The sequence below is a fragment of the Anser brachyrhynchus genome (genome assembly GCF_964034855.1).
Source record: "Anser brachyrhynchus genome assembly, chromosome: 12".
Classification (NCBI taxonomy): domain Eukaryota; kingdom Metazoa; phylum Chordata; class Aves; order Anseriformes; family Anatidae; genus Anser; species Anser brachyrhynchus.
In genome coordinates, this window is record NC_137707.1 from 18,286,328 (window position 1) to 18,301,389 (window position 15,062).

Genomic DNA, 15,062 nt, shown 5'->3' on the forward strand with positions numbered 1-15,062 from the left:
TGCTCAAAGTTTTCTAGTAGGGCAAAGGGGAAGAGAAAAGCACGCTGTTTTCTTTCCAGAACAAACTATCTTTCCATGGAGGGCATGTGTAATATTCCAATAATCTACACAGTTGTTGCTTTTAAACATTTCACAAACCTGAGATTTGTTCGTGTTGCTGGATGTATTGGCTGTTTGGCTATTTTGTGTTTTCCCACTTGACTGGGAGGATTCCAGTGACACTTCTTGTGACCCCACTCTGTTTGTCGTAGACTGACGACAACTCAATTGTTTAGAGGTTTTGCAAGGTGTTCCATCAGAATCCTTCAGGAAAATTTAAAGTATTAGTGAGTTTTTCTTAAGAATACGTGAGTCTTTCTATAAAGTGAGTGAGTTTTCCCTTAAAATTAAAGCTAGCAATGGGCAAAACTTGAAAGGCGTTTATTAAATATTAAAACTTGCAATCCAGAATTCTTACTGAGTCAACAAACTGTTTTAAAAATGTATTGGTAAATGATTCTGATTTGGGGCTTTATCTTTTATTTTATTTATTTATTTTTTAAACAGAATTCCCATTCAAGCATTTTTATTTTTTTTTAAATAAGGCATTTTGTATTACTTTTGAAGCATATGGTTTAGGACTAACAGTCTTTTTTGAAATACAGTTTTCCCACAGAAACAAGGGCTATGAAGCTTTACATCTACTGTATTCACTTTCCTACATGTTTTGTGTTAAAAAAACACACTACAATTTACATGTGTAGAAATTGCATAAGAAGTAACATCTTATGCAAGCTGGGATTCTGGATGAAATAATTAACTAGGATTCTGAGCTTTTTGCAGCAATATAAGTAAAGAAAAATAAATTGGAAAAAGCAAAATGCAGACAATCTCCACTACTTACTACATCACTAGAACTGGACAGTGTAGATGATGACGATGATAAGGGACCTGATGAAGAATTTGAAGAATGTTTACTAAGTGTTTCTGAAGTTTTATTTCTAGGTTTTCCCAGTGCTTCATTTTCTTCAGCAAGATTATTGTTGCATTTGTCCAGCTGCTGATTATCTACTATCAAGGTTACTCCATTACCTATTAAAAATGAAACAGAAGCATCACCACACATTAACTGACAAAGTTTATGTTGCTCTATTTTTTTCCCTCCCAATAAACACACCCATTTAGGTACTATGTATCTTTTATACCCCGCAGGACATGTACAGACACCTGTGCACATACATACATCCATTACCTACAAGCACATTGTACATGTGTTTTTATGTAGTGGGTGCAGCAAGCAAATACTCTGCAGAGGCCTCGGTGGTTTCCTGACAAGACCCTTGATTCTACATTATGAAAACCATCAAGCATTACACACAGTTCAAGATGGAAGTTAGAAATAAGGCATGGAAGAAAGTAGTAATGGAGCTCAGATGTGCTGTTTAAGTAAGATTGTTTTATGACATGCTTAAAACAGCTCTCAAAGATACAGGTTTAAATACACTTCCTATGAGCCCAAAATTCTGCAACTCCCAGTTGTCTTCTACTGGAGTTGCCAGGGTCATAAGAACTCTAAATAATTCTCATCGTATGTTTGTATGATACCCTAAACTGAAAACATAAAGGTACAGAACACTTCTATCTCACTATCTTCTATCTTAACAAATAGAAAGAATCAGAACTTAAATCTAAACTAAACCTGCAAGATGAGCACTGTAATGCCATCATTACCCTCCTACCTTAGGTTTTTTTATTTTTAAACTGACTGTTTTGTCTCACATAAGGCACCTTGGAGTCACTTCTGCTTCTTTCCTAGTAACTAGTACTCGCAGAAAAAGCTTTTTTGTCAACTTGTATTGAATTGACTTTCTGACAGATTTATGTAATATATGTTTATCACACCACTAGCTTTATTTATATACAATTTAACATATATGTCACAATAGATAGCTAAGTATTGCTACAGAGCTTGCAGGAATGAATGGTGGTTAACTGCCGTTGCCAAATGGTACAGCAGTGCCATAGAAGTCTACAGACTGATAAAACAAAAACGGCCAGAAACATATTGTATTTACAGGGACAGCGGGGGGAAATCACTAACAAAAGCTTTAAAAGCAAACAAAAACCCAACCTAGCCTGAAGATGGGGTACATCTGTCATCTTCTCTGATCAGTATCTAGCAGGAGAAGACTTCTAATACCTAACATTCTAAAACAAACTGTAGAGTGTTAAAATTAATTTTAATTTGAAAATTTCCAGCCAGCAGATACACCAACACCAAAACAGGGTAGCAACTTGTGGGTGGGGTCAGAAGACAGGCAATGAAAATAAAGATGATTTTAAAGGATGTTTCCAGCAAGTTCTCTGGATAGATTTTGTGTATTTCCATTTGTAAGTAATAAAAATTGTGACTGGTATTTTAGTATTTCTCTTCTTTTAAGACTTATTCCACTTCTATGGTCAGTCCTGGCTTAAATACTGCTTCTGTAGACAGACAGACTTCAAATACTTTAAAAAGAAATAAAATACCAACACAAGGCAAGGATTTAGGTTTAAACTAGCATCCCTTGCGATCCTTTTTAAAATCTTGTCCACATTTTAAGGGCAAAGGAAATGCAACAGTAACAACACATGTAATTTAAATTTGAAGTTTTTCAAAAGCTTCCTTTGCAAGCCAGCATGCGTTACAGACTGTACAGACTCTATGCTGAACAAATTCATCAACAGCAGAACAAAGATGTTGTGGGAAAGCCTTTTTATTCTTGTACAAAACTAAATTTTATGGGTGAAAACAAAAGAAAGTTCATCACCTCTTCGCTAATGAAGTAAATTCATATTAAGGTGCATACACGTGGAGCAAAAGCAGCAAAAAATTTACATAATCAAAATATGCAGGAAGTTTTCCACCACCAGCCAAGCTTTGACAAATCTTACCATTACATGAAGACTCGGTCCTACTTTGCATTCCCCACTGTTTTGATATCCAGTCTCTGTACGTGGCCACTTCTTGTGTTACTCTAATTATTCTACCTAATATACTGTAAACCAGGAAAAGAAAAAAAGAGAAATACCCCACACAATTATTTTAGGTACCCAAAATACAAGCAATTAATGTCTGAGATTTAGACTCAAAAATTTACCTTTCAGTTTCGTTGTTGGGATAATATTTAGCTATTGGGGAAACTGCATGGCTCAAAACAACATAGGCATAATCAAAGGCCTGTTTCACTTGCATGGCACCGTATGAACTCCTCCCAACATCATTACCTTAAAATAAAAATATAAATAATCATGGTTTCAGTTTCATACATTTATCTCCTTTCAGACGTGGGACAATTACATTGTTTTAAAAATTGTCCTTAAGTCCCATCTCACTACAGTAACTTCTTTTAGAATACAAGAGTATTAGTGAAGCCTAAATATATGAGTTTAGAAAACCTATAGATATTTACATATATGGAAGTCCAAAAAGGAAATTCTGTGTGTAAAAATTCAATATGTGAAGAAAAATATTAACCATATACTGCATATATTACAAATACTATCCCGGGTGACATTTTTTAGGTTGGAAGTATGTTAACTCTTTCCTAAGAGCAGCACTTGATTCACCATTCCAGGATCTGCCTATTCATGTCAACAATCAACCTTAACATAAGAGTAAGGCTACAGAAGGAAATTACTACGTGTTTACATGACTTTATAGAATCAAAGAGGAGGGTGGACATAAGCACATACATACAGTAAAAGGTGCAACTGTGGTACTGGCAGGCACAAGGCTGGAAGGGAGCAGACGTATATACCCGTATATCTAGCCCATACTCAGGCTTGTGCTGCTGCAGCCTTGTTGTCATCACCACTCTAGAGGACAGCAAAGTTGTTTGGCATGCCTTCTTATACCCCACCTCCTGACTGTAATATAGGCATGCTCTTGGGTAACACAGTAATTTTTGCTAGCAATATCTTAAAAGAAAATTACCATGGTATTTGGAATCTATCTTGTGTTCACAGACATACACGAGATGTTTGTTTGATTTTTCGTGGTCACTGCACTATTCTTTGGTTTAACTCCTTTGAATTAAGCATTCCCTTAACCTTTTTCTTAGTTGATACAGCAAAACTTATTGACTTTTTGGTTTACGAGGATACCTGGCTGTAACGGATCTTCAATATACAGCATTGATGGTCTATAGCCATCCAGCATACTTTTTTGCACTTCATCCTTGGCAACGTAAGAGCCACCATCCTTTATTCGGATTCCAGTCTTCAGATAATTGAAGTGACGTCCATATAATTCAAAGAACTCTATTAAAAGAACACCATAGTTGGCATTGGGCATGCAGGCATCTTCTCTGGGATGCAGCTATTAAGAAGAGAGGAAAAAAATAATTTCCGTAAGATTTCAAGTGCCTGCAAGTTCTCTTTTGTTTACCTTTATATCCTTTTCTATTTCAAAGCAACCATGCCTAATATTAAATAATACATAATAAAGCAAACATATCTAAATTTAGTAACTATTCTTAATAAAGCAGTTCTGCATCTTTAAAACAAGATGCAGTCAAAACTTTTATAAACTCATTACCTCTTAACAATAAGGCTGGCAAGTATCACTGCTTTTATATTTGATTTTTTAAAATGTTTTTAATATTTATATATTTTGTATTCGAACTTTCAGTTCAATAAGTGAACTTCCAGTGCCAACGGCATAGTTTGTGTAAAAAAGCACAGAAGAGTATTCCAGAATCAGTCTGAGCTTCAAAAACCTGTGGTTGGAATACAAATACAAGACTTTAACATACAAAGCTATTTAAATGATTCCCTTTACTGTTAATTATGCAGTCTGAGAGATTATGAACTAGTTTTCTAACTGATACAGAACCTGACTGGATATCAGATTGTTTTTCGTGAATGGAGATGCCACTAGTCACAATTAGACAAAATTAAGACTGGGAGAGATTCAGGTTTCTTTCACAAAGATATGCCCGTTGCCTTCATTTCTTTTGCTGCTCAGCAGTCAGTTGACAATAGCACTGAGCAAACACTGATCTCCAGTTCAAGGCTCAGCTTTAGAAGTAACTACAATCTGGAAAAGTACAAATGTACACATACACACACAGTTATAAGATAAAGTTTAGTACAAGAATAAAAATGAGGTTGGTGAAGTCAGAACTTGACTACCTGTTTCTGCAGTATTTTTCTCCCCCAGACACAACAGTATATTTTTAGCTTACGTATTTTGTTCTCATATATTTAATAGAAAGATGTAAAATGTTTTTATTTCGTACCAGCTTAAAAACCTAAAACAAGCAAACAAAATTATGTTGCACTCATTAAAGCGCATACAGGATACGTGACTTGGAAAACAAGTGTTATAAAGGACAGCTGCATCTAACACTAACCTATGCAGCTTGTTCCAGAGAAATTACACAGTAGTCAAGTTATTTTACCATGAATGACAAACATGCCTGGTATTGATACACTAATAGGTGTTCCAAACACCTCTTCTAATACTGGTAGTACCAGTATGGAAGGAAGAGTAGAAGGCGAGTGGGATGCCTCTACTTTTAAGTGAAAAGGGTGTGCAAAACCACAAACAGGAGAGGTTAAGTTGTTAAGCTTAAAAACTAAATTCCTTAACATAGAGTCCTTTTGCACCAAGAGCAATAGATTTATTCATTCAGCTTACCTGAAGGAAACTGACAGCCATTAAAAAAAGACTGTAAGAACCAATTCCACCCGTGAATACTTCATTAAGATCCCTCTGCAACAGGAACTGTTTCAATACTAAAACTAGGTAGGGTAATACAGGGTATTTCTGAAAAAGAAGAACAAAGGTGTTAGGACTGCATATATACAATTAATACTAAAAGCATATCGAAGCTAGCTGTTTTAAGTCTCAAAACTAGATAGAATTCTGACTTCTTGTTTTTAATAACAGGAGAAGCTGAGTGCTCTGCCTGTGATCAAGACAGTTATTTTACCTCTTCAACTCTGGTTAGAGTTATTAACAATGGAAAAATACTATTACCTCACAAAATCAGTGCGACTTCATTTGAATATGTAAACACACTTGCTTTTATAATACAAATGAGAAGGAAAACAAAAGAATAACTGTGGAGATAATGAAGACTTTAACAGAAACTGCCTGCTACATCCAAGGTGATATCCCAAAATGAACTGAGACTTCTGTCCTGTGAGTACTTGAGATGCCTGGAGTTCGTAACAGCCCTTCAAAAGGTTTGTCTGCATAGATTCCCTGAGGGGGTGAGTATGCTGCATGTGGGGAGAACCTGGACCTTTTGGACAGCAATGGAGGCTGGGGCTACACCTGCACTCTGTACACCCTCCTCACAGGGGACGGGTAAAAGGGGCTCAACACCATCTTTCCTCTTATTATCACAGAGCTGAGAAGTCCCACAGTGTCAGAGAAGAGATGTGGATCAGGGTGTCCATGCTACCTGCTGCGAGCAAACTCTCCCCCGCCACACCAGGCACAGCTGCCTGTGTCCAAGGCCAGCTGTGTGGCCTTGACTTGGGCTGCCAGGAATACAGCTGCAGGAGAAAACACCTTGCGAGAAGCCCTGCTGGGGTCCCCTGCTTTCTTTGCTCAAAATCTGCTTTTAATCCCAGTGGTTCCCCTTGGTGCCTGCAAGAGCCACTGCTGTGCCCTACCCAGCCCCTTGCTGATGGTGCCCCTACCTGCTGGCTTGGTTTCCTGAGCCTCCACCTCTTCGCTCCGGGCTTGGCTGGACTGTGAGCTGCCCCTGAGTGCCGTCACCAGACCTACTCTGCTCTTCAGGCACCAGCGGGCTGCACCCTTGGCTGGCAGGGATCCTGCCCAGGGGGGCACCCCGTCCCTCCCCAGGCGCGCAGCCCACTCTCACTGAGCCCTGATGCAAAGCCAAAGCAGCCTCTCCAGAGGGTTACAAATAACCTAGGCAACAGGAGCACACCAGCACTTCTCTCTTTTCTTTTTTTTTAAGCACCAGAAAAACAAATGCCTTTAGTCTCAAGAGAAGACTACCTCCTACGTTGAAGCTAAGAAGTATGTAGGTACAGAAAATCACAGAATCATCTAGGTTGGAAGAGACCTCCAAGATCACCCAGTCCAACCTCTGACCTAACACTAATAAATCCTCCACTAAACCATATCACTAAGCTCTACAACTAAACGTCTCTTAAAGACCTCCAAGGATGTTGACTCAACCACCTCCCTGGGCAGCCCATTCCAATGCCTAACAACCCTTTCAGTAAAGAAGTTCTTCCTAACATCCAACCTAAACCTCCCCTGGCGCAACTTTAGCCCATTCCCCCTCGTCCTGTCACCAGGAATGTGGGAGAATAGACCAACCCCCACCTCGCTACAGCCTCCTTTAAGGTACCTGTAGAGGCAATTGGGCAAGTACGCAGGGCTTGATGGACTTAACTAAAAATAAACTTGCAGAGAATAACAGAAATGCAACCACCCTCTGTATTGTGGCAGAAAAAACAAATACAGATTACCTGTCAATCACAAGGCAATGTGACAACACACAAGATGTAAAAACTGAAAGTAATTATCAAATTCCAGGTAGGTATCTTGTGACAATGACATTATCAAGGCAGATGCACGTGATTTATAATCCTGATGATTTAAAGTACTTGCTTTACTCAGATTTATTGAGTTTTCTGAAGAACTTTTATTTGCCTAACTGTTGAAATACTTTCCTGCTGTCTGTTAATTTGTTCAAAAAATAAACCAAACACAAAATAAAGCACTCAGTAGTAGAAAAGCGATACCAAATCACTAAAATGATGCACTAAATGCACTTCATATCTCTACACAAAGCATGAAAATCCACGTAAAATTTTCTACTGTAAGACATTTACCATGAGTGTGCAATGCACTGAGTAGAGGAAGAAAAGTAAATGAGTATAAGGATACTTTAATACATCCTATATATTAAACAAAAATATTGGTAATGGTACCTACGAGATAGCTGTTAGTGAACTCCTGAACAGTAACTTGTTAAACCTAACTTATTCTACTTAATTGCCGTTTGTACGCTGGAACAATAGATATTCAGTCTAGAACAAGATTATTCCTCCTTGCTGCAGGAATGCAGAGTGATACTGATTTATGTTCAAGGAGCCACAGCTAGAAGAGAACATTCAAAGTCAGTATTAGTGTGTTTACCTTAGTAACTGTATCATTTTGACTTCTCCATGTATACTTTCTTTGTACATTTTGCTACCTACATGCCTTTTAGGGCAATATAGAGGAAACCTAGGAACTTCATAAAATAGTAACAGCAAAAAATAACAGAGCGAAAGTGTATCTGTAGTAAGGATGCAGTCAAAGTAAAACAGAATCAAATTAACTCATCATATATTCAGCTGTATAGCTCTATCATAGTGTTGCCTAACCTTGATAAAATCTTTGATGAGCTGGGCTGCTTTAACCCCATTCTGTACATTAAAGCTGATATCAACTTTTACTTCAGTGAAGGAATCTGTCAGTTTAATAATAGGTACCTGCAAAAGAAAGACAGATTAAGTCAACACAGACTCCCAAGACACATTTGGTTTCATTAATGATTTCAGTAAAACTGAAATATTTTATGAATTTGCAGAGGAAGTAGATAAAGAGAACAGAACTTCCATCTAGTTATAAACTCACTCTCCTTGCCAATCTGTTCAAATAGATGTTGATTTTATTTTTAAACTCATATATGCTATTTCCAATTTGCTCTTCTGTTTTAACTGAACTTAACACTTCAGCTTCAAGTTATTTATTTTGCATTGTTTTTAGTCAGTTTCTGGTGCAGAAGCATAGTTCTATTGGGAAAAACAAACACCAGAGGGAGACAAATGCTTAAGAAATAAAGACAAATTGTAACAGACATACTTTTAAGAAAAAACACAGATTCCTCATCAAAATTATCTTTAAATAAGAAGCACAAGGTACTGAGAGCACTCTAATACATCTCCATCTGTGTGGCTTCCAAATTATCTCTTTTACTAATAACAGCCATCAGTTAAGACACTTGTTTAAACCCTAACACTCTTAACACAGTTTTATAATAAGCAAAAGGTAGGATGTTATAATGGAGTTAATCCTATCCTGCACAAGAAACACCCCTAAATGTTCATATATGCCTGTACTTATTACTTATATATGAAAATGTGTTGTGTTTGCTTGCTTGCAACAAATACATAGCATTTACTTATGTACTAACTCAGTTCAGAAATTCCAAATCTGATCATCTGATCACATTAATTCACCCCCATGACTAGCATAACTACACTTGAAAGCAAGCATGTGCTGTGTGAAAAATCCAAAAATATTCCCCAGCAGAAGAAATGCTTCTGTTGGGACAGTATCAATTACTTTGTCAGCAAAAAAACCTGCACTAAATAAAAAAGTTCTGTTTTGAATCTATATATATGTATATATATATATTCTGCTCTTATGATAATTCATCCTTTTAAGAAAGATCTTTCTTTGACTGGAAATTTAGCTTAGAACAAGGAAACACCCTCCTTCCCCAAACTTACAGTTGCTTTATCTAAAACCTTTACTGAGTTTTCATCTGCTACATTGTGCTTTCTAAGAGCTTCTTCCAGTGTCCAAAGAGGTAATGTCTCCCATTTTCCAAACACAACTAAATCAATATCACTGAAACAGAAAGAAAACAAGAGATATATTCAAATTAAATGACCACTACACCAAAAAGACAGACTATCTGCACATCACTAGAAGAAAATTTTTGGACTGATAGCTTAACCAAGAAATTTATTCTTGTTTTGTCTTAGGAGAGGGGTGGGGATAAGCCCTTAAACTTGGGGAGATACAGAACATTTCAGATTACCAAGGACAGATATACATACCAATCAATTGGCTTGCCTGGCAGAAACCCAACACCCACTCACCCCCCCCCCCCAAAAAAAAACAAAAGCATTCTGGGGGTAATTTCCTGCCTCTTCATAACTTGAAGGGGGTTTTCTGGGTGATCAGAGCATCAGAGTGGGCAGGTGGTAAGCAGCTGATGGGGAGCAGGGAAGGAGTGAGAAAAACACGGTAACTTTGACTTCAGGAAGCAACAAGCTGTTAAATAACATCAAATCTTCTAATTAACCTCACTCATTAACTCAGCTCCTTGAAGAAGTGCCTCTGTCCCTCTGTGCTTCCCCCCACACACACTGACGTTCATATAGAGGGAACTGAAAACTTAATTCCTCTTTGCTCCTCAACTTCTTTCCTCAATCTCCCCTGCTTGGCTGGGAGCATAATGAAGGCGAGTGTACAGCCCTATAGTTATACCAGCCAGCCACTTCAGTAATAGGGAAATATTACTGACATAACAGAAAACACCAACAAATATAGGAATGCTTTTTTTTTCCTCCTGCATAGTTTTTACAGGTCTGCTCATTCACAAATAATGATGCTTTAACAATCTCAAAGTGTTCAAAGAAACCACATCTGCCTTAGACAAAACATCTCCTGCCAACAACTCATGTCAGCAACAGGCAAGTTCAGCACCAGTTCAGCTGCATACCATTTAGCTGACAAGGACAGGCAGCGTTCGGTGAGTTTCAGAAAACTATGTTTAAAACCTGCTTGGAGAGCAGGAAATGGTGCTGAACACTTCTCTTCTAATTTACCTAAACTAAATGAGCGTTAAACCGACTCCTGTTGCTGACGGTTAGCAGTGGGAGACATTTTTCTGACGCACACCAAGACAGAAAAGGCTGCTCTCTCATCACCTCAAGTATAAGTGTTACCTGCAAGATAACACAGAGATCCAGCAGCTGAACAAGCATGTATGCAAATCTTCAGTATCAGCTTAAGTAAAAGAATATCAGACAAACTCTAACAGAGTAACAGAATTAAAAACACACTGTAGGTCTTTCTGAATCTAAGAACCTGAAATCTAGATTAACTATTGACTCACTGATGAGTGGGAAAAAACTGTGGCAAAGGGGAGCTCTGTTGGAAGGCAACACTGAATTAATTACCAACACGTGGATGTTGGTTATTTTGAAATTCTGAGAAAGTACTGCCACGGGAACTTTTTTCTGTAGGCCCGTACTGTTTTCAGAATATCCGCATTTGTTCTCCACCAAAAACTCAGCTGAAACTGATACTGAGGAAAAGTAGTACATGAAATCAAACAGAAAAGAGTAAACTTTTTTGTTATTGCATCAGCTTCAAAAAAGTAAATACAGTAAAGAACTATAGCTATCACTCATGTGGACAGAAATCTCTCTCTTGAACTACCAGCACGAGTTCAATCAAGCCCTTCTATAATCTATGAAAAAAGGTCAAGCACAAAGCTAAATGTGAAAACAATGTATATTTGTAGACCTTACTTCTATTCTTCCAAACAAAAAATGAGTAGTTCAGCTTTCCTGCAACTCCTTAGACTAAAACAATTCACACAGTATCTCTCTTGATCTGACAGATACTTTCTTTTCATTAGGAGACGAAACCACTCAGGTATCACTTGCAGTCAGTAGTAGATATTAATTCCTCATGTTCCTAAAGAATATTTTGGAATATTTACAGAACTGACTTCAAGTGTTAACCTCAGACTTACACTATGTAAATATGTTAATCCCCTGTAGCCATTTAAGCCTTTTGTTCTATTTCTATTTTGTCAAAAATATTTATATTTTCTATACAGAGGACACAAATGGGCAATAAGGTTTTTTTCTTTTTTAGTGAAACCTAGGACTAGATTTTGAAAAGGTAGAGCTTGACTATTGTATAGATTTCACAAAATACGACAAATGAAAACAGTACTATGTGCAATCTTTTATCTTCAATGCTAACTTTAACAAGGTAACATTACATATTTTGATTTAACTGTGGAGATGATGAAATCCAGCTTTCCTTTTTAAGACTAACCTCTTATTATTATTATTATCAGTCACTTAACGAAGCCAAATCACAAAATAAGCCTTTTTCTTTTTTGACAATTCTTATCTTTTTCTGATTCTTGTAAAATCTATATAGACACATATTACTGTTAGTAGCTCTGATTATTGTGTTTCTGTCCATTTTGCAGAGTATTAATAGCTTAACGCTGTCTTAATTCAGCAAGTATATACACAAGTAACAGGTATTAGGAGATCAGGTAAATCACTACAAGGGTACAGATTCCCGAGGGTATCTTTTTACTTGTATGGAATTTACACTAAAATTACTAACCTCGTAGGTAAATATAAACCAGTTTTAAAACTTCCAAATATCTGCACCTGAAACACAAGAACAGTATATATGAAAACAAATTTTCAGACTTCAGAAGACAAACAAATTCTATTAAGTTGCTTGTAAGGGATGGCTATTGCAACCCTCCAATGGTAGATTTTGGTATTGCTAACAGGCACATTATGAACGGAAGTACTCGTCACAGCATTTACATCTTCAGTGTCGTATAAACAGTTAATCTTCATTATTATCACCCACATAAGTACAAATAATAATGTTAACAACCTTGACTTTTCTCCTACAAAATCTTCTTTGTAATGTCAGAACTTTTCACCATGAAAACTTGGCAAAAGCCATAAACCAAAAGATTTAAAAAACAAAACAAGCAAAAAATGATGACTGACAGAACAACAAAACCAAACCCAGTATTAGTTCTATTTGTTTTCTTGCTTTTGTATCTTAAAGCATACCCTTTAGTTTTTAAACAAATTCTCAAATTTAGGTTTAATATATTTCCACTGCTCTGCATACTTAAAAAAAAAAAATAAAAATCCTGAATTATAGAGCAGGTAGCACAACTCCAGTATTTCTGCTTCAACAACAACAAAATAGTTTCAGGAATTTTCGTATCACACAGATTTAGTTCACTTCGCTGGATTTTTCCTAGCACCAGAGGTTTAAATGGCCAGGTATCTTTTGTAAGCTGTCCAGAACCACATTCTCATTAACGTAGCCAAGCCTCACTGGGAGGTCAGACTCATACGCTGAGTCTCAAAAGGGGACTGGTGAGACTTCAAAGGAAAGATACCTACACATTTGGACTAATTTTCAACCAGACTGTCTTCTGATGTGTTTCCTGGAGCCACCTAACAGAGTTATGTATTCCGCTCTAATGAGTCTCACAAACTAGCTTGATTTCCCCTATCTGTATGTCAAGTGACCCACTTTTTGTTTTTCCCCTTTGGGATAAGAAAAAAGGGGAGATGGGAAAAAATGATGTTCTGTAAATAAGTGCCTTGATAGTTTAAGAGACTAAGAAGCAGTATGAGTGGTTCCTGTTGATTATTTGACGTTACTTCACACTTTAACCCTTCTCATCTCCACCTCCAACAAAAAGCACACACTTGCAGTAAATTTATGTTGAAAGTTCATAGCTCTTCACATTAGAAAAGACTGCAAGAGATGTTACTGCACTAGTATCAATATTTTACTAGATCTTGACAAAAGCATAAAGGCATGACAAAGCTAGGAATGTAATAAAAATATTTTTTTCTTAACACAGGATAATAAAAAAAGCATCCTCTGTCAAATTGTTTGGGTCCAGTCAAACCAGGATTTATTCTGACACCAAAAAAAGTCTGAAAAGTACTTTTGCACAATAAAACAAACAATGATGGGTTCAGAAGTCTAAATATGCTTCCACATTATCAAACAAAATAGTGTCTTCAACTGAACAGCAAAGAAAGCCTTTACTGAATAAACAATCCTGAAAGTATTCATAAACTTACTGATACAACATATATGACCTTTACTGAAAGGAATGAGAGAACATCTGCTATTGTACAATAATGTGGAGTATGAGAAACACTGAACTATTATAAAAGACACCCACACTTCAATCCCTTTCTCATCAAATTGGTAGAGATTGAAAGGGAAAAGTGGGGAGATCAGAACAGAAATTTAAAAATATGTTGATTTATTATCAAATTAGAATCTAACCCACAGTAGCTGTGTAGCCATTTTCATGCTTAAAGCATCCCAAAAGCAGGATACTATTATGTCATGAGACACATAAACGCTAGTTTTTGTGGAGTGCCAACACTGATGATTATATTTTTTTTCTATGTGGACAGAGATAAGTATTTACATCCATAATATTTCAGAGGACTGTAATGGACTCTTACTGCTGTATGTTATTGTTACTATTATTCCTACACTTCTGCAAACTTGCTCGTGTTAAATTCCAAAGTTCCTGAAGGAGCTTTATGGATGCTGTGTCCAAAAATGTCCTCACTATGCAGAACAGAACTTGGAAACCCACAAAAGCTTGTGAAGTCCTTGCTACCAAAATGCCCCCTACAAAACAAAAAATCTATCCATAGCCAATTAAAACTCCTCTTTCTGCTATGCTGTTAACTTCAAACACTGAATTTGCTGAAGGCCATCAAAATAAATAGGGTTCATCTTTCTAGTTCTATTGCCGATCAGAGTATTTTCACACCTGAAGTGCATGAGGTATGCAGCATGACATCTCCAAGGCCACAGACTACTCAGACACAAAGTTGAAGACATTATGACAAATGTATCCTAAATTCCATTGTCTAAGTCAGTATTTGTTCAATACTCAGTTTTTCATATTCAACTGGTCAAAAAAACTTTGTCTTAAAATGCCTTAATTTAATGTTTTGGGTTGCTCAGTTTCAGTGTAATTAAAGACTTTCTTATGGTCAGAGCATTGCTGATGCCAAGAACAGTACTCACTTACTAGGAATGTTTCCTTCTAAGCACATTCCCTTGAGTAAGAGAGCAAATGACACAATTGCTAATTTCTATAAATAAAGTAACAGCTTAGGACACCTAGTTTTACCCCCCCACATCTGTTTTTTTCAGCCTTTTCCTAAGTGGAACAGGAAAAAAATACATATATGCGTATGCACACGTTCTACACTCTCGTTTTACAGTTAGACTTGTGAAGCCCAATTTTACTTTTCTTGGTATCTGATTTTTACAGAGTGTGTCTTACTAAAGCGGTTTAGTGAAAAACTACAAACTAAATGCGTATGTTTAACTTAAAAGTTTATTTTAGCTGGATTTGCTGCATCTATCAGTCAAAATGAACAGCTTAAACATTAACTTATCACTTTACACTACAGCTGAAGCTGAGGACATTGGA

The 15,062-nt window shown here is 36.8% G+C and overlaps 1 protein-coding gene across 1 annotated transcript in view; it reads right to left on the minus strand.

Annotated features, from left to right (window-relative positions):
• Positions 1–15,062, minus strand: part of TENT4B (terminal nucleotidyltransferase 4B) — a 41,903-nt gene that overhangs the window by 4,043 nt on the left and 22,798 nt on the right. The window contains exons 3-11 of the mRNA XM_080552888.1: positions 12,170–12,216; positions 9,514–9,634; positions 8,383–8,490; positions 5,663–5,791; positions 4,126–4,339; positions 3,120–3,246; positions 2,914–3,017; positions 884–1,071; positions 139–303 (exon numbers count right to left, since the gene is read on the minus strand). Coding sequence (XP_080409014.1) covers positions 139–303; positions 884–1,071; positions 2,914–3,017; positions 3,120–3,246; positions 4,126–4,339; positions 5,663–5,791; positions 8,383–8,490; positions 9,514–9,634; positions 12,170–12,216 — 1,203 coding nt within the window. The remainder of the gene's footprint in view (positions 1–138; positions 304–883; positions 1,072–2,913; positions 3,018–3,119; positions 3,247–4,125; positions 4,340–5,662; positions 5,792–8,382; positions 8,491–9,513; positions 9,635–12,169; positions 12,217–15,062) is intronic.